Source organism: Podarcis filfolensis (assembly GCF_964270895.1).
Source record: "Podarcis filfolensis genome assembly, chromosome: 3".
NCBI lineage: Eukaryota > Metazoa > Chordata > Lepidosauria > Squamata > Lacertidae > Podarcis > Podarcis filfolensis.
The window spans coordinates 10482305-10507843 of NC_139606.1; the positions used below are offsets into that span (position 1 = coordinate 10482305).

Here is a 25539-nt window from a genome sequence, read left to right on the forward strand (position 1 = left end):
AATCATGCTCAGAGCAGAGTCCAACATTAATCATGCTCAGAGCAGAGTCACTGATATCAATGAACTTAAGTCCACTGGTTTCATTCAGTCCACTGTGTATGACTAATGTTGTGCATCACCCACTGAAAAACAAGAGAGTGGAGCTAAATGTAATGCTGTCACTAAAACAGCAACCCTACATCTACTTCCTATCTCCCACTGATTAAAGGAAAAGTGTGAGATGGCGTCATGTTTTCATCACTGCCACTCAGGGGAGGATGGCAAGGGAGGCAAGTACGCAATATGATGACATCATATCACACACTTCCCTTATGAAACGACATAGGGAGAGACAAGGGAACTAGGTGTGGGGTTTGTAGGTTTTTAATGGAAACTCCACCAACAGCCTAGTTTCACCAGTAATGCAAAATTCTCAGGGAAAATTCAACGGTGCAATTTTGCTTCTCGTAGTTTAGGATTATCAAGGCCTTTTGCTCTTCTACTTCAGCATTCCTCAGAGCCTAGGAACATAGCTGTCAACTTTTCCCTTTTTTAAAGGGAAATTCCCTTATTTCAAATAGGATTCCTCGCAAGAAAAGGGAAAAGTTGACATCTATGCCTAGGAATAAGCTCAGCACCACATGGGGATTGATACAGATAAGGAAGCAGGGCACCTTGCAAGCAGGGATGGGGCAGGGAGGTATCACAAGAGAGGAACGAGCAGAGAACCAATTCTACTTCTACCTAATCTTCCAACTTGTTTGCTCATTATGCCAGTCTCTGCTTCATCTTGCTCTGGAAACAAATCTCATGCCTTGCCCCTTCATGTAGGGGAGAGTAGATTCATATCCCCAGAGGCTTAAAAATGAAGAGTTCACATATGGACCTTCAAAGGGAAACATCACATAAACTAAAGCAGAACTGAGAAAAAGGCAACCAGCCAAATTGAATCTTTCTGTTTTTAAGGGCAGAATTACTTTCACACTTAATTTCCATCAATTTAAGTCAATGGGCCTTAGTGTGATTTTTTTTTTGGCTGGATGATGTCTCCCCACACATCTCTCCACCCCGCAATCTCCCTATTGGTTTATGAGAAATAAGATTTCCCACTTCAAAACAACTTACCTTTGCTTCCTCTTGTTTAAAACTATTGTTAAATATCTGAGCTAAAGTTTCAAATGAAACTGTCAGGGGAAGCATGAAGTTTTCAAATTCGTCTTCATCTTCACCTATGGAAAAAAGGAAGAAAGGCAAGGGTTAAATGCCAGGAAAAGAACAATGAACTCCAGGAGGCCTACAACAAGGACTCCTAATATACAAAACTTGCTAAAGGCCACTGAAAAGCGATAGGTCTTCAAAAGGCCTGCCAAGCCTACAAAGCGATGGAGTTCCATTGTTGCCGAGCCAATGATAAGGCTCTGTTAAGGGTGCCCACCAACCTAATCATCTTCACAGGTGGACACCTAAGTAAGTCTTCCAACACTGATTTCAGTAAACGGACAGGTTGGCATGAGTGCAGGTGGTTATTCAAGTATCCTGGGCCCAATCTGCTTAGGGCTTCTAATGTTACAGCTTTAAAGGTTGAATCCACATTCTTCACAACTTCACATTTTTACAGTAAGATGTAGTCTAGGAGACCACTCCAGAACAGGGCCCTTGGGATGACTGACACTCATAGGACCCTACTAGCATTAGTTACTCAGTTGCTAAGCTAGGGTAAGCCTGTGTGTAGGGCTATGCGCATGCACACACAAATCTGATCGGGGGCCCAAACTGGCACTCAATCCGCCCCAGGTCTGAATCCTGAATCTATTATTTCCTGCACTGCCTGCTGCGAATGGCAACACCACACCAAGGCTTCAGAGCAGGGTTTTGCCCAGCCAATATTATTTAATCTGCAGTTAAATCCAGCTTCCCTCATACTGTGTTGCATTGTACTCTTGAGTACTGATTTTCCATTGTTATGCAAGAAATGGAAACACAAAACTCATAGGGCATTTTGATATCATATCAAGAACTATAGCTGCCTATTATTCCAGTTAACATGTTAATTCTCCCAGTTGACACTGCTGATGTCTATATATTCTAATTATCTGTCTTCTTCTTATTTCTTTTCGATTTCTATATACCGGCTTTAGCACGCATCCCTCTCCTCATCACTTTCAGAATTCCCCCAAGGACTCTCTGGACTACTCCACTTGAGCAAACATGGGATGGAATTTGATGAAACAGGATCACACTTATTTGAAAGAATATAATCCCTTTGGATACATTCTGCACAATCAAATTTGAATGTGTGTATGCGGGTGGCGCTGTGGGTTAAACCACAGAGCCTAGGACTTGTTGATCAGAAGGTCGGCGGTTCGAATCCCCGCAACGGAGTGAGCTCCCGTTGCTCGGTCCCTGCTCCTGCCAACCTAGCAGTTCGAAAGCACGTCAAAGTACAAGTAGATAAACAGGTACTGCTCTGGCGGGAAGGTAAACGGCGTTTCCGTGCACTGCTCTGGTTTGCCAGAAGCGGCTTAGTCATGCTGGCCACATGACCCGGAAGCTGTACGCCGGCTCCCTCGGCCAATAAAGTGAGATGAGCGCTGCAATCCCAGAGTCGGCCATGACTGGACCTAATGATCAGTGGTCCATTTACCTTTACCTTATAATGAGATCCAAGGCTTTTTGATCTGCTGAAGCCCCATGCCTCATGTGGCGTATCCAGGTATGTCATCCTGAGGCCACCTCATAGGCTGTGGCTCAAAAAGACATGTCCCTCATAACACACTCAGCTACATCAAGTCATTGTTACTGACACGTGTGACAGGTACTATGTTGGATTTGTTGTATTACGCTGTCATGGAAACAGGCAGCCTGAGGATGGGGGATGTAGATGTCACCCTTATGATCAGATCATTACCTCACAAAGGGTGTACATTTTCATGACGCAGTCTCTGAAGGGAGGCAGAAGAGAGATGAGATGCACAGGCCAAAGGATGGGCCAGACTTGGAGACTGAAAATTCCAATGGGTTTACAGAATGCTCTGGGAGATTAATTTTACTTATGCCTATAGGTGACCAGTTGAAGAAGTTACTACAGCTGCTAAGTGTTCTCTCATTCCAAATCCTAAATAGACCTTCCTTCGGTGGATGGATTACAGAAGGCTGTTGAGGCATGGGAGACAATATAGCAAAGTGGTGCAATTTTTGTGCTCAGTTGGACCAAACAGGTAATTGAACCCATTTAAAAGGCTACAATTAGTGGTAGCGAAGAAGAGTTTCTTCTCAGCTTAGACAGCACTGTGTTATGGGGTTTGTTGGGTCCACATTTTGCACACAAACAGAAACTGAGTAACCACCATCTTCTGAGATGCATTAGCAAGATAGTGATTTTTATTCAGTCTAGCTATTTTTAAGACATAATCTGAGTCACTGATGTTAATGATCACTTTCAGTTTATTTCTTCCTCTAGATGCTATGGCATTTTAAACTTTTTTCAAAAAATCCCAATGAGAATAGGGATTTTCAAGGTGCCAGGAAATAGCAATATAACTTCAAGGACTGCATAGATAGTTTACAGGTGAACTTTGCATATTCTAGTTTGAATCTGGTGAGGGAGCTTCTTACTTTGCAGAGGAATCTTGTAAGTCTGGAAATAAAGTAGCATTAACTTAAAATACTGAATCATCTTTGGGACAATCTAAAGCCAGTGGAAATAAAAAGAAAGTACATTCCAAATCTGTCTTTTTGCTCCTGGCATAGAATCCTAGAAGAGAAAGTAGGTTCTTCAGTGAAACAGGGATAGGTCCCATGTCCAAAGATCACACTCTTATAATTTAGCTGACCAATCTAAAATACGTTTATTCAGAAATTAATTCTTCTAAGACTTATTTCCTAGTAAGAAACATTAGCCTTGAAATGAAAGCCCATAGGTAAATAAAATGAACTGGATCCAAAGAACCTGAATTTTTAGTACATTCTATAGCAAATTTCATCCTGATTCTGGCACAAGCAGTCATGCGGACTTAATGCAACCAGAAAAACCATGTTGAATTTAGTTTCACCTTTCTTGCACATGATGAGGAAAAGAATCCTTCTGTGGGCAGATTAGGTCTCAAAGTGGTCATAACATGTTTTAATAACATGTCTGGCGTAGTGTTCTTTTGATTTAAAAACAAATATCAATATTGCCAGGAACTGATTATTAGACCATAGACAATGTATTTGGGAGACCTTTCTAACTTCAGGAAGGGAGTGAAGGAATACAATGAAAAATTTCTTACCTAGATCTACCATGAGAAGGCGTGTGAGTGCAGTATAGAATCTGGTTCTGCATCTAAGGTCACTCAAACCATAATTATCATTTACCCCCAAGAAAGGAAAGTGTTTACTCTGGTGGAAAAATGAAGAACAGATTTAAAAAAAGTCAACACCATTCATTATTTTATGTTAACAACTTTTAAAATATTGAAGCTAATTCGAGAGACCTACCGTATGATTCTGCAGCATGAACTTCACAGCATCTATTTTCACAAGCTTTTTAAGGAGAATATAAGTGTTTGAAATTAAGGGAAACAACAGTATGCAATTCATATGCTGATAACACAAAACCTAACTTTTTAATGCTTATGGTCTTCAGAGACCACATATTGATAGGTTTAGAGAGTATTAGAACATACAGATTTCAAAAATTAGGCTTTTTATTTTAAAAAATGCAAAGAAAATAATAATTAATACATAATATTACTAAGCAGAAGAGCAGAAGTTGTTAAAACTATCAACAGTCATAGTGTTCTTAATTTTTTTAGAAGACAAGTAGGAAATGTATGATACTTGTCAGGACATCTCAAGGCCAATTCTTTCATCTTTTACAGCAGTCGTCTCTCACAGCAGATGGGAGAATGGGGTGACAAATTCAGGTAAACCTTGTCACTAATCCTCAACAGGTGAGTGTGGCGTTCCTATGGAGCCCCTGGTCGTCTCATGGACTATTGACCCATACACCACTAATCCGCTGCCACCAACCAGGTCCTCCCTGGTAAAATCACTTCAGTCTCAGTAAGATCTCAATTAATAAAGAAGAGTGTATTTTATTTCAGACACAAACAAAACTTTTACAGCATTCCAAACCTTGTTGCTCTTTACTTTCTTAGTCTTATTTTCCTCTATCTCTTCTAACTTCCTACACTCAAGAACCCACTGCCCTAACTGTCTCTCTATTACCAACTGCCTTTCCCAACCAGCCAACCCACTAAATCCAACCAACTACCCACCAACAACTCCCAACGAACTCCTCCCCAAACTCCTCCCAGAACTGGTTTTATAGTCCCACTGATTCCACCCCCCCTGGGTCCTGACTGGGCAACCTGTTTAACTATTTACCTCCAGCACTCTCTCTTAACGTCACAGAGAGCAGCTCTGTCAGAACAGATAGTGCTGGTCAGACTTCACCTGGAGTACTGTGTCCAGTTCTGGGCACCACAGTTCAAGAAGGACACTGACAAACTGGAACGTGTCCAGAGGAGGGCAACCAAAATGGTCAAAGGCCTGGAAACGATGCCTTATGAGGAACGGCTAAGGGAGCTGGGCATGTTTAGCCTGGAGAAGAGGAGGTTAAGGGGTGATATGATAGCCATGTTCAAATATATAAAAGGATGTCACATAGAGGAGGGAGAAAGGTTGTTTTCTGCTGCTCCAGAGAAGCGGACACGGAGCAATGGATCCAAGCTACAAGAAAGAAGATTCCACCTAAACATTAGGAAGAACTTCCTGACAGTAAGAGCTGTTTGACAGTGGAATTTGCTGCCAAGGAGTGTGGTGGAGTCTCCTTCTTTGGAGGTCTTTAAGCAGAGGCTTGACAACCATATGTCAGGAGTGCTCTGATGGTGTTTCCTGCTTGGCAGGGGTTGGACTCGATGGCCCTTGTGGTCTCTTCCAACTCTATGATTCTATGATTCTGTAGTGTGTATATTGGGGAAGAGGGTGGGATTTTCTCATGCATTAGAACTGGCACGCAACTTGCTGCTACATATGGATCAAGGTTTTGAGTTCAACATCTCATCTCTCACAGTTCCTATTAAAATATTTTCTCTGTTTAAAATGGTTAAGACAGGAAGGAGCTACAGAAAAATACTGACATTATCCCGTACCATTGTTTTACTCTAGGAGAACCTTCTCCAACATGGTGCCCTCCAGATTCCAACTCCCATAGTCTCAGCCAGCATCACTATAGGTCAAGGATAATGCATTTGTAGGTAAAAACATCTCAAGGGCACCAGGTTGAGGGAGGCTGTATAAGGAAAGAAACAAATAAAGTAGTACCTTGGTTCTCGAATGGCTTAGTTGTCGAACAAACCGGCTCCCGAACGGCGCAAACTCAGAAGTAAGTGTTCTGGTAGACAAACGATTTTTGGAAACCGAACATCCGATATGGCTTCCGATTGAGTGCAGAAAGCTCTTGCAGCCAATCGGAAGCCATGCCTTGGTTTTCAAACGGTTTCAGGAGTTGAATGGACTCCCAGAACGGATTAAGTTTGAGAACCAAGGCACCACTGTGTCTCTGCATCGAAGTTAGATATAGTGTGGCACTGAATATTCAACACAGCAAAATCGTCAAAAGTTTGGAAATACTGTATTTTTCCGTGTATAAGACTATATTTCCCCCCAAATTTTTTAAGTTTAAAATTGGGGGTCGTCTTATACATGGAATGTTGCAATTAATTCTTTCTTAATTTTGGGCTCAAAAAATAGGGGTCTTCTTACACATGGAAAACTACGGCATTAGCCTTTCCTCCCAACACCTTGCATTCACAATCAAATATAGTTAAAGAACTCTATATAGCTATGAAACTAGTGTACACATATCTATATTATTGGCTGAAAGTACTAAAGAGAGGGTATAGGGAAAGAGTTTAAATTATATAAGCAACCTGGAAGTTATTCACATTGGAGTCTCTATTTAAAAAATTGTTTTCTTTAATCCTAACATTTTAAAAATCAGAACTCTTGGCACGTATGCAACATTCTGTGTGCGTACCTCCACTACTGCAACAGGACTTCTGTTTTTTCTCCTCGCCCCTGCGCATCCCAAAGAAACTGTTTTGGAGCATGCTCCAGCCCTCTGGAGTTGATTTTGAGGGTGTGCAGGTGGCTAGAAATGATAGGAAAGGAAAAGGCAGCTCCATTGGCTACATGGAAGTACACTGAGCCAGAGAAGCCACAGAATTGGATATGGCCTCTAAAGTTCACATCATCAGTCTTCAGCTTTTAATGGACCTAGGACCCACATCTTGGTCCTATCTGTATACTCTTAAATTTTTGACTACAGGTAACTCGCAACTTATGTGCATTTAACTTGTTCACATTCAGCAACACATTTGGCAATATATATATAATAAAGCTGGACCATAAAGAAGGCTGATCGCCGAAGAATTGATGCTTTTGAATTATGGTGCTGGAGGAGACTCTTGAGAGTCCCATGGACTGCAAGAAGATCAAACCTATCCATTCTTATGGAAATCAGCCCTGAGTGCTCACTGGAAGGACAAATCCTGAAGCTGAGGCTCCAATACTTTGGCCACCTCATGAGAAGAGAAGACTCCCTGGAAAAGACCCTGATGTTGGGAAAGATGGAGGGCACAAGGAGAAGGGGACGACAGAGGACGAGATGGTTGGACAGTGTTCTCGAAGCTACCAGCATGATTTTGACCAAACTGCGGGAGGCAGTGGAAGACAGAAGTCCCTGGCGTGCTCTGGTCCATGGGGTCACGAAGAGTCGGACACGACTAAACGACTAAACAACAACAACATATAATAAAAGGTGGCAATCTCACCTGCCATTGAACCCAAGGTGTTTTGACTATACTTTACACAATTTTGGCTTTACACCAAAATCTCTGTACCTAGAATGTAACCCCAGTGTAAACTGAGAGTTGCCTGTATTTTAATCACAATCCAGTATAGAAGCAAGCATGTTTAAATACACTTGCATCAATAGACTTGGCAGCAATTTTTATCTTTACTACATTTGTCTAGATTTTTCCTTCTTTCTCTATTGTCCAATGATAGTTTACTGCAATGCTTCTGCAACCAAGCCAGCTTAGATCTAGATACAAACAAACAGTAGATTCATCAGCTGAAGATGAACATTTTAAATAATCCACTTCCTAGGCTATGTTTTAACAATTACATGTAGAGACTTTTGGTGAAGTCTTTTTGCAGGGGTTTTCTTTGAAACCAAAAGAAAGACTTTAATAGCTGCAATCACAGTGTAAGTAGGAAGAAGAACAATCAGATACCTGAAAGACACTTTGTGGTCAGTTCCTTCACAAAATAACCATGAGTATATGTGTGAGTGTGTTAAAGTTAATTATGAGAAAACAACAGAGGATGCATGAGGGAGTACCATGACTACACTGACAGAAAGGAAACACTAACACATTCCATTATGTAAATGAATTCAAAGCTATTCCGTGACTGATCAGCTAGAAGGGACATAATGATTTATAATTCAAATAACTGAGCCTTAAAATCAAATTGGGCTAATATATTTCTAAATATGCAAGCCTGGAATAATTGTTAAAATAATGCAAAACAAGACAGCAACACAAATCATTTGTTGCCTCTTGTTGCTTAAAATACTCCCTATATATATATATATTTGCTCTTTTGTCTAATCCTTTCTAAAATTGTGATTTTTTTAAAAAAAACTGTTATAGAATCTCTGAAGAAATAAATAACCCTTATGCATAATAAAAGATAAGTACCAATTTCAAGGAACATGTAGCGCTTGATTCTGAAAGAAAATTATATGCATATGAATGAATTAAGCAATGGGCAGGCATTTAAATTAAACTAATTATTTTTTAGCCTTTCAAATTAATCACAATTTAATGTACCCTGTGTACTGAAAATGGGCCCCCTGGATGTGGTCTCTAAAAAACATGATGCTTCTCAACAAAGTTATATATAATGAAAGCCTAATCCTCAACCAACCACAGTGACTTAATCCCTATCAGAATGAGAAGGGCTTGTCTGAAGTGAGCTTGAACATCACAGCCACTGAGTTGCTCTGACAAACTAATGCATTGTTAAAAGGTTAAAGTTTGCAATACCAGGAAGTATTTATAAACACTTCATATGTAAGAAATAAGAAGTACTTCAGTATTGTTCTTTAAAAGCTGAGCCAATAGATTTAAAAGAGGGGAAAATGTATGTATCGTTAAAAGCCAAAATGACCAGCAAAATTGGGTTGTACATCATTTTCCAACAAAAAGGAAAAACAGCTTCGACAGGTGTAATTTATCATTTTTCTGATTTAATACCAAAGAAATATATTAAAATAATAAAAAGAATCCTGAAATCCTCAAAATTTGTTGTGATAAATAGCCCTCCCTGCCTTTATTACATTATGCCTACTAACAGAAATATTGCATGGTGGATTTTGCCAGACAAGGACGATTATTTTCCAATAAAAAGTTGCATATTAAATTCCAGCACAAAAGTGGGTGTCTTAATACTTCTGAATTCTTTTTTCATTTGCCAAAGAACACAATTTTAAACTTAACTAATACTAACACATAAGAATAAAGTGAAACAGCATTTAGGTTAGCTCTATCATGCTACATTCATTTTAACTGGAAAAAGAAACAAATCACAGAAGTTTGAGTCAAATTACATTTAATGCAGTTTATTTATTCAAAACGTTGTTTATTTCAATGTTGCCAATTAAAAAAAAGTTAACTAGCAAAGTTAATGCTGATTTTATATGCTCTTTTTATCGTGTACCCCCATTCATCGATATAGCAAAATTACCTACCAAGCAAGAGCGTTTTACAAAGTTCGTTTGGGGAATAATAATATCAGGGAAAAAGAAGAGTAGAACACTGAGTATTAGTGGACCCTGGTTTGGAATGAAAAAGTGCATCAATTTCTATGAGATTTTTTAATAACAGATACAGTGGTACCTTGGTTCTCGAACGTAATCCATTCCGGGAGTCCGTTCGACTCCTGAAACCATTTGAAAACCAAGGCGTGGCTTCCGATTGGCTGCAAGAGCTTTCTGCACTCAATCGCAAGCCGTATCGGATGTTTGGTTTCCAAAAAACGTTCGCCTACCGGAACACTTACTTCCGAGTTTGCACCGTTTGGGAGCCGATTTGTTCGACAATTAAGCCGTTCGAGAACCAAGGTACCACTGTATAAGCAACAAGGGGAACATATATCAAGTCATGCTATTGGACACCTAGCCCATTATTGCCTTAGAGATTCTTTCCAGTCTGGTTGAAAGAAGGAACTAGGTCTGAACCTAAAAAGAACGTGCTTTACCCACTGAGCTATGATCCCTCCACAGTTTATTGTCCAATGGTGCTATATGCCACTGAATCAGATAAAGAGATGAAAAAAATTATATCCACAGGCCAAGGATTCTTAAACACAGGAGATGTTTAAGTGCTTTGATATTTACCTGAAGCCTAGTTGCAATGCAATTCATTTCTTCTTTTTTAAAAAAAGATTCATACATTTTATGTATCTTTTAAATTATAAAATAAATTAAAGGCAGCTTTAAAAAAGGTGATAGAACAAAACTGAAACAAGCATATATATATTTTTAAAAAAAATAACAAATCTGAATCCTAATCAAAAGAAAACCAGAACCAAAATACTAAGATATAACATCAGAAGCAGGACCATTCTGCAATTAATCTGAATATAATATTGGCAATGAACAAATGTGAACTGCACAGGTGAAAAACCATTAAAAGCTCAGTAGTACAGAACCTTTTGGACTTGACATCTATAATGGATTAGTATTAGTGCATGGCAGGCAAGGTTTCTTTCTCTGAGCACTCACAGGCCTATTTTCTTGTGGAAGAAAGCATATACAGTGGTACCTTGGGTTACATACGTTTCAGGTTACATACGCTTCAGGTTACAGACTCCTCTAACCCAGAAATAGTGCTTCAGGTTAAGAAGTTTGCTTCAGGATAAGAACAGAAATTGTGCTCTGGCGGTGCGGCAGCAGGAGGCCCCATTAGCTAAAGTGGTGCTTCAGGTTAAGAACAGTTTCAGGTTAAGAACAGACCTCCGGAACGAATTAAGTACTTAACCCGAGGTACCACTGTACAGTGGACCCTCCGGATACGAATTAAATTCGTTCCGGGAGTCCATATTTAACCTGAAAAGTCTGTAACTCGAGGCGCTACTTCTGCGCATGCACGTGGCACTACAGAGCGCTTTTGCGCATGCGCGGCGAAACCTGGAAGTATACACTTCCGAGTTTGCCGCATTTGCAGCCTGAAAGTTATGTATCCAAAGCGATATGTAACTCGAGGGTCCACTGTAAAGGAGTAAGAATTCGTTAAGGCTAGTTTGTTTCAGAGAGTGGAAGAAACAAGCAATTTCTGCTATAAAAGAAATGGAGAAGAAAACAAAGGTGGAAAGGCAGCTTGGAAGAACATGCTGATTCAATTGGGGTGGGGAATAGGAAGGAGAGCAAAACAGACATTCACACAACTATTTTGAAGATGTCAGATTGATCTGGGCCCAGCACAACACAGTGTGCCACCCAAGGTGGGTCACTGTCGCCATTGCTTTTCCCATTGCACCATCTTTTCCCCCAACCTTCACCCCTACTACTTTCCCCCCTCCTGCCTACCACTGCCTACCAGCTGCTCCTCCTCCAATCTGGGGTCATCCTCACCTCTCAATGGCAAAGGACAAGGAGAAAGGTGGTGGCTGAGATGAACACAGAGTGTTCTTGCACCACAACTGCTTTGCGGCAACCGCTTGAAGTTTAAAGTTCTCTGTGTAGACTAGGAGCAGAAGCACCAATGAAAGAAGTTCATTACCTTTTATTACTTAAAGACTGATTATCTTCATATCTTAACAAAGCTATTTAAAGTAGAATTTCTTGTTGACCTTTAGTTTATTGAACAATAAGGTACAGAAAGAAATCATCGAGGAAAAACAATCATTTTTACCCTTTTAACATTTTAGCAATGCAATACAATAACCTCTTCTCTTCCGTCTTTGTCACATACAAGTGACACTTCCCTTTACACACACACACACACAGGCAAACATAAAATACTCAAAAATACATTCACACCAGATCATGTTAACCCGCTCATTAAACTAGAAGTACAATTAGCTGAATGCTCAGTTGACCCTGACCTTGAGTTGCACAGCAGATGATGGCACTGGGCTGATGATGGGAGAAAGTGAAAAAGACCATGTGCTCTCCAAGAAGTCTAACTCACAGGACCAGTGAGCTGCTGAACGTTCAAGAGCATTCAATTAACGTCAGGCTCTGAAGCAAGCACAGAGGATCCTGGTCATCTCCCCAATCACTGCCCGATTCCAATTGCCATAGCTGTTACCCTTTCATGGAAGCCACCAGGAGCAGGGTTGAAGGAGACAATAAACCTATTTTGGTTTTATATCATAATCCCAGCTTTACTGACCAATAAAACTGGACAGGAACCAGAAATTAATTTGAAAGGAAGATTACGTGCAAAATAAGCAAGGTGGCATTTTCAAAATGGACTATGCACAGAAAGGGCTACGCTTAATTACTATTTCAGTATCAACTATTCCCAAGAGTATCAACAAGTAAAAAAGTAAAGATGAAAAGGGTGCACATTCTACCATCTTCTAAACTACCCAGTGGATAGGACTCATGATATACAGTTAAAAGGATATCCAACTGAAAGGTCATTTAGAAACTGAAGAGTTCTTGAGATCACAGGCTCACATCGCCCCCAGTATTTAAGATTTGTAACACTAGAATTAAAAAAAGAAAAGTTTTACAAATGTATCTTCTAAACAGACATACACATGTACAATATTAGTTCAATGGGACTTATTCCCAGCTAACTGTATTCATCCCAGTTTGGCAGCAATCCATACTTTCTTTGTTCTTGCCTTCAAACTCAAATTGAACTCTACTCTAAACCATCAGCCACCAGCCTGCTTAAAAATAACTTAGTTCCAGGTGGTATGAAGGCAAGAATTGGATTTTTTTATCCCAGTTACAAAGTTGTCCTTCTTTCTCATGGTTCACTTATTATTCTCTCTAGAGAAGAATTTGGACCATTCTTTCAAACAACTATCTAGAGAGTCAAGATTTGCTGAATAGTTTCCCCAGTATATTATGCAACGTATTATATAATGTAGCATAAAAAGGGAAATACAAAATGAGCAAGGTTGCCTTCAGATTTTCAAAACGTGAAAACAACAGGAGACAGTTGCTAACTGATAATAACAGAAAAAGGGTGGTGGCGACAGTAAAAAGCCACATTAATTGCATTCATATGTCACATCTCAAAATTTTAAAATTAAGGCATTAACTATTAGCAGCATTTGCATTAATGTTTACATTGGGGGCGGGACAAAAACCACAAGAGAAGGCATTTCAAACTCACATTTTTGCCATAAATGTTTCTAGAACTTGGTTGTCATCTGTTATTCCCAAAACTTCTGACATTCGAGCATAAACCTGGAAAAAAAACAATTCAACAGTGAAATCTTAATAGCTTACTGTACTATGATTTTTTTAAAAATGTATTGTTCTGAAGAGAGATCACTTTCTTTGGTAGCAGCGAACCAGCAAGTTGGGTGTTGGTTTTGAAATTCAGTTCTGTTGTGACTATGAGGCTGAAAATATGGTCAAACTGTATTTCTCCTTGCTTCCTCCCCCTCCTGTTCCATAATCCAGGCTTCCTCAACCTCGGCCCTCCAGATGTTTTTGGCCTACAACTCCCATGATCCCTAGCTAGCAGGACCAGTTGTCAAGGATGCTGCGAATTGTAGTCTCAAAACATCTGTAGGGTTGAAGTTGAGGAAGCCTGCTTGCATTATATAGTTAAGAAAGAAAGACTGTCTCAAGCAACATGTGATGACTAAGCAGACTGAAATAGATGGGTGATAGCTACAAATCCTGAAGCTGAGACTCCAATACTTGGCCACCTCATGAGAAGAGAAGACTCCCTGGAAAAGACCCTGATGTTGGGAAAGATGGTGGGCACAAGGAGAAGGGGACGACAGAGGACGAGATGGTTGGATAGTGTTCTCGAAGCTACTAGCATGAGTTTGACCAAACTGCAGGAGGCAGTGGAAGACAGGACTGCCTGGCGTGCTCTGGTCCACGGGGTCACGAAGAGTCGGACATGACTAAACAACAACAACAAGCTACAAATGATGCTGGAAGGAGGGGTTGGGTGAGAAAATTGCTATGAAAGAACCACCTCCAACCCCAGAACCCAAAGCCACCCACCTTCTCCCAGGAAAATGCAGTCAGTCAAGAAGATCCCTTCTCCTATCCTAGGCCTTTTCACTGCTTCTTCTTCCTGCTTGACCTTGTTTCTGTTTGATGCCCAACCCTGACAGTTTCAAATTGCTCTGGACCACCAGACTCACGGCAATCCATGGCTATTTTAACCCAACTCGGGCGAATGCCTGGATTCCCTCAAATAAGAATGATTCAGTCCGGGAGCTGGGCTTTGGCTTCACAGACCTACTGCCAACTATATTCTCAAATTCTGAATCCATCCATATGTCGAAAAGCTACGGTGACTAATATTTTTAGTTTCTTGCATTTATCCTAAATTATTTATTATTGGGGATAAATGCTACTATTTTATTCTTTGTATGAGGAAGCAATTTGAGACCCCCATAAAAGATCTCATAAGGCAGGGGTCAGCAAACTTTTTCAGCAGGGGGCTGGTCCACTGTCCCTCAGACCTTGTGGGGGTGCAGACTATATTTTTTTTGGGGGGGGGGTTGGAAATGAACGAATTCTTAAACCCCCAAAATAACCCAGAGATGCATTTTAAATAAGAGAAAACATTCTACTCATGTAAAAACACCAGGCAGGCCCCACAAATAACCCAGAGATACATATTAAACAAAAGGACACATTCTACTCATGTAAATACACGCTGATTCCCGGACAGTCCACGGGCCGGATTTAGAAGGCGATTGGGCCAGATCCGGCCCCCAGGCCTTAGTTTGCCTACCCACACCATAAAGTTTTATATTGGAATAGAAAAGAGTGCTTTAACAAGTGCTTGGCAGAAAGAAGATGGTATTCTACTGTACATATAAGTTCATATTTATCACATTTACTGTGATAAAAATCCTTGCTTTTCTGGGTGATTAGGTGATGGCTATAATCACCAGGTTATAGCTATTACAGAACAGCAACAATCAGATTCAGAGAAAGCACAGATCTACCTAGTAGATGATAGGATTAAGAAGGGTTGCCCAACTTTAGTTATTTCTCTGTGGAATGTGGATGGATGGGCCATTGGGTTTTAAGGTATTTCTTAGGATAACATTTAATGTTTCACTTTCAGATGCACAACTTTTTTTTTGGTAAATAAACATTTAACAGTTATAGTCACACAACACATGCGCATAGTAAAAGTTATAAATTAGGGATTAATTCTACGTACTTCACTATGCAAAGGACACTTGATATATGAGATTATTTTTATTAGTGGATTGGTTTCTATTTGTGTAGAAACATTACTATTACTAGTAGTAGTAGTAGTAGTAGTAGTATTAGCCATAGCTCCGCCTTTCCCCCTGAAGGGACACAAGGCAGCATACAGATTAAAAACATAAATAACATAGAAAAATCAATCATTAAATACTATTAAACATTGACAGAATTAAAGTTACATGCACACATAAAATCTGTTTAGAACATACCAATTATGAGTGGCATGTAAACATGCAAGTCTTGGAGAAACACATATTTAAGAACAAAGGAGAAAGTAAAGTTAGGTATATTTTGAATTCCGTAGACTTTCCAGCTGATTAAACCAGAACCATCTACTATTCCTATGTCTACACTAGAGCATTAATACATATGTGCTTCAGTTTTTCTGTATGCACTTTAATCAGTAACTCCGAAATCTATCTCAACGTTTTTTGAAATCTCAACGAATTTTTCATTTACCAGTTTTATGCCAATCAGCCTTATATACACAGCAGAGAGGCAAAGAACAGCCAGGCAGGAGGTGGAATCAGGGCCTTCAGTCTCCAGATCCTGCCCCCATACCAGAAAGCCATTTCAGCTTGGCGAAGAAAGTAAGTTTTCCTTTTACTTTCCCACCTCCTGGAGCTGTTGATTCTTCCTGAACTGCAAGTTCATTTTCATTTTTAACACAGCATTTTTGTGCAAAACGGCAGTTTTAAAATTTTAGAAATGGATCACAAACATGCCTTCGCTTGTGAAATAGTCCTGCTGCATCCTTTCCTTTGGGCGGATGGAAGCAAAATGGCTAGGTTGAGCTCAGGTGAGGAGCAAATGGAATAATAATAAAAATAATAATAATAATTTATTATTTGTACCCCGCCCATCTGGCTGGGTTTTCCCAGCCACTCTGGGCGGCTTCCACAAAGCCAAAAAATACACTAAGATGTAACACATTAAAAACTTCCCTGAACAGGGCTGCCTTAAGATGTCTTCTGAATGTCAGGTAGTTGTTTATCTCTTTGACATCTGATGGGAGGGCGTTCCACAGGGCGGGCGCCACTACCGAGAAGGCCCTCTGCCTGGTTCCCTGTAGCTTTGCTTCTCGCAATAAGGGAACCGCCAGAAGGCCCTCGGCGCTGGACCTCAGCGTCCAGGCAGAACGATGGGGCTGGAGACGCTCCTTCAGGTATACAGGACCGAGGCCGTTTAGGGCTTTAAAGGTCAACACCAACACTTTGAATTGTGCTCGGAAACGTATTGGGAGCCAATGCAGGTCTTTCAAGACCGGTGTTATGTGGTCTTGGCGGCCGCTCCCAGTCACCAGTCTAGCTGCCGCATTCTGGATTAGTTGTAGTTTCCGGGTCACCTTCAAAGGTAGCCCCAAATAGAGCGCATTGCAGTAGTCCAAGCGGGAGATAACTAGAGCAGGGAAGCAGGGAATGTGGCAATAGGTGGAAAGGATGTTGTGTGGATGCCACTCACAAGAATGACACACAGCGGATTTACATCCTCATTAAACTCCTGTGTGGAGAAGCCCTAGACGTTGCATGCAATGATATTTCAGGATTCTTTAACAAACTTAGATTTTGTTTCAACATTTTGCGCAAGGCGTATGAATATTTATCATTTGTATGAAAACGAAAATAAAAATATACAAGAAAGATAGGAAGCTGTGTGCTATGTGGTAGCATTTTGCTCTCTTGTCAATTAACATTCAGATCATGGCTTAACAAATGAAACACTGGGAGAGATGTCAAATTTAACAAAGAACACTCCTTTAATCCACTGTTTCCTTGCTGCTTTTGCTACTCCTTTTATCATGCATTCGCTATGATTCCTATTATCCCATCAAGATCTATGTCAACACTTATCCCTGGAGATGTCCCTCAACTACTAGAATCTGACAGCTAAGCTTTGGTGCTAAACAGGATCATTACCTCTTAAATCTACTTATCTGAACCACTGAATAAGTAAATTGAAAAGCTCATTAACAGCAACAATCTAATTTGTTTTCACATGTGACAGGGTCATTTTAAATAGCTGTGTGGGTAACATAGCTATACCATACATTGTGGAAAAGAATAGCTTTTAAATTAAAACAGCTATGGAATTACCGTATGTTATTTATTTGTTTTTATCCTGCTCTTTGTACAATTTTGTCTAGTACAATTTTGCATAGAAAAGTACCATAAATACGCAACATACGCAGGCTGCGGAATGGTTTTGGTTGTTTTCTTTTTTAAAAAACAAAACCTAACAAGGCAAATACAGCCCAATGGAGCATGTACCTGCTTGGCAGCCTCGGAAAATTGGTTGTGCTGGAAAATAAAAAAGGGTGGGGAAAGCAGACACTTTGCATGAGTGCCTTCCATCTTCCTGGGTGGGTGGGGGGCCTGATCGGCTTGTTGGTTCCCTGCTAGTCTTCTGCTAGGGTGGGGAGGAAGCTGCAGCAATTTGCGGCAGGTCCCACTTGTAACGTTCCAGATGTAACCCCTTTGCAGACAGTTCCTGCAGGTTCGTGCCAGTCTCAGCTTGAGATCAGGCACCGCCTCCCACTTCTCTGCTGGGGATGTGACTGAGATGGATGCGACAAGATCGTCCCTCTCTGTAATCCAAATCCTGGTTGCAGGTTTAGATGCAATTTATTGCCCCAATGCATACAATCTACCCATATGCTGCTGAGGGGGTGGGTGGGTTATTGATCACACAGTCCCCTGTGAAGTTGGAGCTGCCAACATGCGGAGGTCAGGTAGAAAAGGGGGGCAAGGCCATGTAACACAGAGCTATAGCCTCTACTCAGTCTCATGTCCCCCAGATTCATCAAACATGGCGCCTGTAACACTACCTCTATGGGAAACTCTTGTAGCTCTATGCCTCTGGGAAGAGCTGATAGGGCGCTTCCAGGTGAATTTTGCATCTCACAAATAATACAAAACGTGTGTAACAAACACAGCAGTGTGGGGCTACAATATTCTCAGTTGGAGCTAAATTACAAAAGCCCCCCTCATATTCAGTGCTTATGCCCTAAGTAAAAAATTAGGTTCAGTTGAAAGCAAGGAAAGATTCAGCAATGAGCTCCATTCAAATATATTCCCATTAGCTAATGTTTCTCTTCTTACAGGACATAATGTGATCAGAAGGTGAAGCAATGTCCAATCAAATTATTCCCAAATCAATTCAATACTTAAAATACCACAAGGTAACATTACAGAAACGAGAATAGCCTATTCTTATTTCTTCTGCAATCCAAAAGGGTTTGCAGTTATTTAGGGCGGTGGGGTGGGTATGTTGTGCTATGCTGCAAAGAATACAGGAGGCAGTGAGACAAATATCCAACTTCAGAGACAAAATTGCAGAAAGTGGTATATTTGTATTTAATCTTAGGCTGAGAAAAGATGGTATCATCATTAAATAAATGAAAGCTTCATACTATATTCTTCATACAATCCTTCGGCCCTGGACATGTTTAGCTAAGAAGAAGAAGCTAATTACGTCAATCCTTAAAATGTGAAGCATATTATAAAACTGGGAAACTGAGAATGAGGGTTTCTAAAGGTTGTATGGATATATAATGACAGTCAGAGAAATTCAATAACAGCTCTGTATGGAATGTGCTCAGAAGCACCGCATGAAACAAATTAAACTAGAACAATGAATCCTTCACACTGTGCAACTAAGAAAAGAAAATGTTGATTCTCTGTGTTTCATATGGGTTGCAATAATGAATTAAGATTTTGGGTAGCAGATCTTCACAAAATTACAGTAAAGTTATTACCAAGAGGCACAGCATAAATGTTTTAGCTCTTACAACTTCTTGAACTTTATTCAGGCTTTGCTGCAGGAAACCAGCAGTAATACAGATGCAACATTAAAGCATTTTGTCATCAGATAACTTAGGACAGTTGAACATTTACTAGCTGAGCTGAGCTAATAGACACAATGAGTTGGCCACTGCATAGGAGTTTGGGGAAAACACATAGGGCAGGATTCACTTAACAAGCCCGTCAGTAGAAGCCCTGCACAAAGGTTTCTGCTTGTGCAATGGGGCATTCACCACCCCCTAAAATTGGCTCGGGGTGGTGGTGTCACAAGAACCCCTATAACAGTGCATGGAGGCAGAAGGAGGGATTGTTCTATGTGGCAAACCACAATGCTTGTGGAGATGGAACCACTGGAAGAGTGCAGTGTTGAACTGCACCAATAGGAAGGAAGTTGCCTTATACCAAGCTGCACAATTGGTCCATCTAAGTCACTATTGTCTACACCAGCCTTCTCCCAACTGGTGTCCTCCAAAAGTTGTTGGTCTCCAAGCCCATCATCCCCGAACAATGACCATGCTGGCTGGGGTTGACGGGAGCTGGAGTCCAACCACCTCTAGAAGATAGCAGTTTTGAAGAAGGCTGGTCTCCAGGGTTTCCAACGGGAGTCTTTGCAAGCCCTACCTGTAGATTGCTAATGTTTGAACCTGGGAACTTCTGCATGCGAACTGAGCTACGCACCCTTTCCCTGATTCACATTCTTCTTCTTTTTTTTAATAATAATTTTTATTCATTTTAAAACATATTCATTGTCATACATTCCACAAAATTTCACCTCTTATACAATCTTTTGGACTTCCATCAGCACCTCTGATGATCTCCCATTTTTATAATTTCTCCTGCATTTCTTAAGTTCATATTGCCTTTAATTATCATAACTAACGTCATCCTTTTCGTTCGATTCACATTATTCTTAGGGCTGCTTCTGAATTTTACATTTGGCATTCAGGCACAAGTTATCAGAACGCAAAACACTCACACCTTATGTCATTTGAGAATGTTCACATCACCACTTATTCTTAAAAAAAATACATAGAAACAGGTACCAGGGAAAGCATTAAATTACTCCTTTCCATGCAGAGAGCCAGTGTCGCGAAGTGGTTCCTGTGCTAGACAAAGGCTAGGGAGCCCACATTCCAGTCCCCATTCAGCAGCGAAACTCATTCAGCGTCTTTGGGGCAGTCACACAGCTCTCAGCTGAATCAATTTCACAGAGTTGTTTTGAGAATTAAAGGGGGTGGACTTAACTGTCCTGAGAACTTTGGAAGAAGAGTGGGATAAAGACACCATGAAGAAAATAAAGTTAAAATTTCCAAAATGTAAAATGTGAGTATGCTAGTTCTAAACAGATATATTTTAGAGAAGTGTCTTGAGTACAAACGACAAAGCCCTTTGGAAAGTATAACAGAAGTTTATTTTGACTATGCCTTTGGTATGTGCAAGAAAATATAGCTGTTGATTCCTGTTCAACTCTCTGTTTGGAATTTTATCCCTGTGTGTGAAGTAGCTAGCAAATACATTGTCATTTCATTCAGATGCCCCCCATCCTTGCCAATTAAAAGAATTCTGAACAGATTCTGTACCCAAATATGCCACAGCTGGAATTCTGGCAGTAACAGAGGCATCTGGGGAAAGGAGATACTCTCCCCTCCCAGCCAAATCTGACATATCATTAAGCAGTCAGATACAGGCAGTGAGAAATTTCTGCACACTAGAAAGTTCAGCATGGTCAAAGGATGGAGGAGTCTTGCATCACTATGGGAAAGGGACTGATCCCTGAAGCTACTTAACGCCAGGAACTGGAGAAGTGGGATGGCCTCCCCCCAAATTCTTCAGACATAACTCTCAGAATTCCTGGAGCTGCCACTGCTGCTTGAGAAAGCACCTCCATCTTTTCCACCCCACCACTGTTGAGCAGAGGTAGGCCTTCAGTAGACTATGCCACTATGGCAGGGGTCGGCAAAGTTTTTGTTGCTTGGGCCAGTTCACGGTCCCGCTGACGGTGGTGGGCCGGTGTGTGTGTGTGTGTGCACATGCGCAAATGCTATTTCTGGTGCTCCTTCCAGCGCAGAGGAGGCGTGCACAGCTTCCCATTGGCTGCAGGAGCTTCCGGCCTGCGTCGTGGAAGGTGTCCCCACTCTGCTCTACTTCAGTTTAACATGGGAGCTGACCGAGCCGGTGGCGGAGGTCTATGGGCTGGTTAAACGACCCCCATGGGCCGCTTGTGGCCCATTGGCCTTAGGTTGCACTATGGCATAAAAACAGTGCAAAAGGAAGGCCACATCCTATCAGACCGCACAGGCTGGTGTCACATAGGAAAATTAGGAAGCTAACTTGCCCAGGCACACCATGGGTCTTTTCGTCTAGCTCAGTGTTGACACAACTCTCGAAGTTTACAGATAAGAATCTTTCCCAGCCAAAGAGACACCGAGGATCTTCTGCTTACAAAGCATGTTTCACCTCCAAGCTATGCTCTAGAAATATATGACATGTCATCAAGATATCCATAATACCAACCAACAAACACCATCTATTTATAGCCTTTTGTGACAGTCTTATGATAATGTGTTATATTCTTTCTTTTTCCTATTCTGAGACGCCTTGCGTTGACACTTCCCCTGTTTAAAGATAATTTCTTTCTACTGGTTCTCCCCTCAACATGAACGTTAGTTGCCACATCATAAAAAGCAATGTGTAAGTAGTCCTTAAAGTTGCGACAAGGCGGCTAATGTTATTTTTAGCCAATGGTATTTTTAGAGAATCCATCTTGCAAGGGTCTTTCTCCTATGTATCAGAAGCATAGCAGAGCCATTATTTAAAGTAGATAATCATTTCAATCCAGCAAGGTTGAGGGATCCTCAGAAACGGGTTTGTGTGCATGAGCTGAATATCTGGGATGCTGTCATTTATGTGTAAAAGGTACAGAGCTGGGTGGGTGGGAATCAGGGTGCATGTGAGGAGTTTGTTTCTATATCCTGCATGCACCACCAAATAAACAGTAGCAGAGTTGATGACTTGTAACATGCACTGTGTGTTTTCAGACAGTCTCTTCCTCCTCTGAGTTGACAGGATATCTTCAAGCGCAAAAGTAGGTATGAAGCCTACTGCCTGCATGCAAGGTTTCCTGGATCAGGGCCTGTGTGTGTTTTAAGCCATATATCAGAATGCTTTTTGCACATTTATATCAGAGCCTTGGGGGAAGGATACACCATAGCTAATACTAGCAATTTGAACACTACTCTTTGGCAGGCCAGAAATAAGATAATTGTTCAACATAGGCTGGCTCTTTTGAACTACTGGAAGCATTGCCTGTAATTATAGACATCTGTCATTGCTAGCCACTCAGTAGTAATCCTGACATCAGTATACAACTATAACACTAAACTGCCTCCAGGCATAGTAATGGAGGCCAGATACGAAAGGCGGGCAATCATCTGCTTCATCCAAACTATCTGTCAAAGGTTCCCAACCACAAACAGCGCTTACATTTTGTATCCTTAGGATAATATGTTGATTTATTTTAGATCCTCTAATATTTACAGTCTAGACCATCTACTAAAATAAAGAAAAGAAACCTTACAGCTAATCGAGGCTGTTAGTATTTCATATCATCCTGAAAGATCATAGCTCACCTCTCCAACGTTAAATATTGCCAGCCATTTTGAACATGTCCCATTAGAATAATAAAAGGTACTAATTATCTAAATATATTCAGACCTCGTTAGAAAAATTATTGTACAGGTAGTTTACATTTTAGATCTTTACGTAGCTTTCACATAATGCAAATGTAACAGCACAATCTCAATTATGTCTACACAGAAGTAACTCCTATTTAATTCAATGGGTCTTACTCCTGGGTAAGTAGAGTTAGAACTACCTAAAGTGTGCTATACTTGCAACAAGTAAGACAAGAGTGTGTTTTATGTAATTTTATTTTGCTGAAAACTGAATGTTGCAGTATTTGCAAGTCATGTTTGGAGAAGATCCATTATTAATTCTAGACATAAAATGTGTTTAGGCTTTCATGAGGAGAATTAGGAAACAAAATTTAAGTTAGATGTATAATCACAACAGCAATTGGCGAGAAGAACAAAAAGTGGCTGTGGGCTTAAGCTAATTAAGAATGAACAACCCTATAATTATTATAATCTGTTATTAACGAAACCAAGACAGCCCATATGAAAAAGCACAGTTCGTACCAAGGATAAACTATTAATTATTAGACAGACTGTTAGCTTACAAGTGAGATGCATTTTAAAAACCTCCTTTAAAATACAATTGCTAAATGCCTTACAGTGCTGTAACGTGAGACAGGTTCAAATCTTATTACTTCACTGAAATTAAAACCTAAGTTTTAATACTGTTCAAGTCGAACAACGATTCCACACTTTATTGCTTTTGAAATCCCTTGATGATCATAGGAAAAAATGCCCTCGAGAAAAAAAGACTCTGTTTTCGATAAACAGAAAATACAGTTTGCACTCTTAGCCTCTTTGTCATCACAAAAAAAGGATTTAATGCCAATTCTTAAAAAAAAGACTTTTTTCACAAAATGTGCACCTTGTGTGCCATTTGTAAAATCAGTTCACTTTCTTTTATTTATTACTGCAGTGCGGCAAGGCAATAAAGCAGCTACCGATAGCTAATAAATTACATGCCTTTTAAAACAATTCTCCAGCTACAAAAACTTGTAACTACAAAGGTTTACATTTACATGGTACATCATGTGAAATGTCTATATTTATGTCTTATTAACCACTTTAGGAAAATCTGACCTTTTATCTAGTAGCTGAAGGCAAATCTGAGGTTATATCTAAGAGTAAATACACATAGAGAATGTGCCACCTATCCACTAACACTTCAATTCTTGCCATTCTTATTATGTAATCAACACAAAATTTGGCACACAGGTATAATAATTCGCCGGTCGAGATATGCCAGGCTTACAAAAACAAGGTGTCCCTCAACACCTTACTGTTCAACTTGAACAGTATTAAAACTTAGGTTTTAATTTCAGTGAAGTAATAAGATTTGAACTTGGACAAAAAAGGAACATTAATTTTCAGCTACACTTTCCATAAGAAAATGGGAGTTATGGTTAAATCTCCTAACTACAAAGGATTTTCAACAATATACCCATTTTCGGGACGTGCGAGGGGCAAGTTGCACTGATTGTTCATTAGGTACATTTAATAATTCCACAAGAAAGCTCTTTTAGGTTAAAAAGCAAATAATGAAGCATAACCAAGGCAATCTTATTTAATCGTACAGTCACAGTAAATACCATTAATATCGTGAAGGTGCACTTTGATAACATTGCACCATGCTGGAACACAATGGGCTTTCCAGAGCCTTATAATTACACTATATATTTCACATGCTTTGGTTAAATATAGGAATTTCTTGATATGCTATGTTCTTTTCCTTACTACTGATTGGCGATATATATATATATATATATATATATATATATATAAATATAATATATATATATATATATATATATATATATATATATATATATATATATAACTTTTCCTTACTACTGATTGGCTCTTAACTTCTAGTGAAGCAGTCTGCAACACTGTTCTTTATAAGCTATGTGAACACGGTTGCATATTTACATAGTTTGGGATTCCAAGAACTAGAGTAAGTAATGTGCCTTTACACATAATATGAGATCCTAAGCAGAGACCTGAAGGACCAACTGGCCTGCTTAGAGTTTACATAAGTAATCATTGTTTACTCTTGATTGGACCATGTTAATAACTACTCCTCCAAAAGTGAGGCTTGCATTTGTAGCATTCTAATCCTGTTCCTTGTTTTTGAATGGATGCCCCCCATATTACTGTGTTCTGTTGGGACCACCACCGCGTTTCTTGCAGCATTGGGGCCAATCGTTTGATCTTCAAAGCAGCGGAGCAGATCTGAAGCATGTACAAATGCAGCCTGGTCAAGGGAATGGGCCATCTACAAGGAAATTAACATGCTCAACAGTTCATAGGAGGCATGGGCTGTTCAATGCAGATAGGAAAAAGGGATTATTCAGAATCGAAGACTATTGCAAGGCAATTTGGTTCTATATTACTCCCTAGAGAGCATCAGCCTCTTCCTTTTCCATAACTGAGATCAACAGGGGGGTGGTGAGGAACCACAAACGAAGGGGAGAATGTTGTCACTGCTACGAACATCTGCAGTTAAGTCTGGCATTCATGGACTACCTAGATTTCAGTGATCTTGAAAGATCTTAGCTGTTGAGGCTCAAGCTCC

The 25539-nt window shown here is 40.2% G+C and overlaps 2 protein-coding genes across 5 annotated transcripts in view; both read right to left on the reverse strand.

Moving 5' to 3' along the window:
* FERMT1 (FERM domain containing kindlin 1) overlaps positions 1 to 25539 on the reverse strand; it is a 637654-nt gene that overhangs the window by 99120 nt on the left and 512995 nt on the right. The gene's annotated exons all lie outside the window — the stretch shown is intronic.
* RANBP17 (RAN binding protein 17) overlaps positions 1 to 25539 on the reverse strand; it is a 182175-nt gene that overhangs the window by 61466 nt on the left and 95170 nt on the right. For all 4 annotated transcript variants that reach the window (XM_083606421.1, XM_083606422.1, XM_083606420.1 and 1 more), the window contains exons 15-19: positions 13392 to 13465; positions 12670 to 12750; positions 4459 to 4522; positions 4251 to 4359; positions 1105 to 1208 (exon numbers count right to left, since the gene is read on the reverse strand). In XM_083606421.1, the coding sequence (XP_083462547.1) occupies positions 1105 to 1208; positions 4251 to 4359; positions 4459 to 4522; positions 12670 to 12750; positions 13392 to 13465 (432 nt within the window). The remainder of the gene's footprint in view (positions 1 to 1104; positions 1209 to 4250; positions 4360 to 4458; positions 4523 to 12669; positions 12751 to 13391; positions 13466 to 25539) is intronic.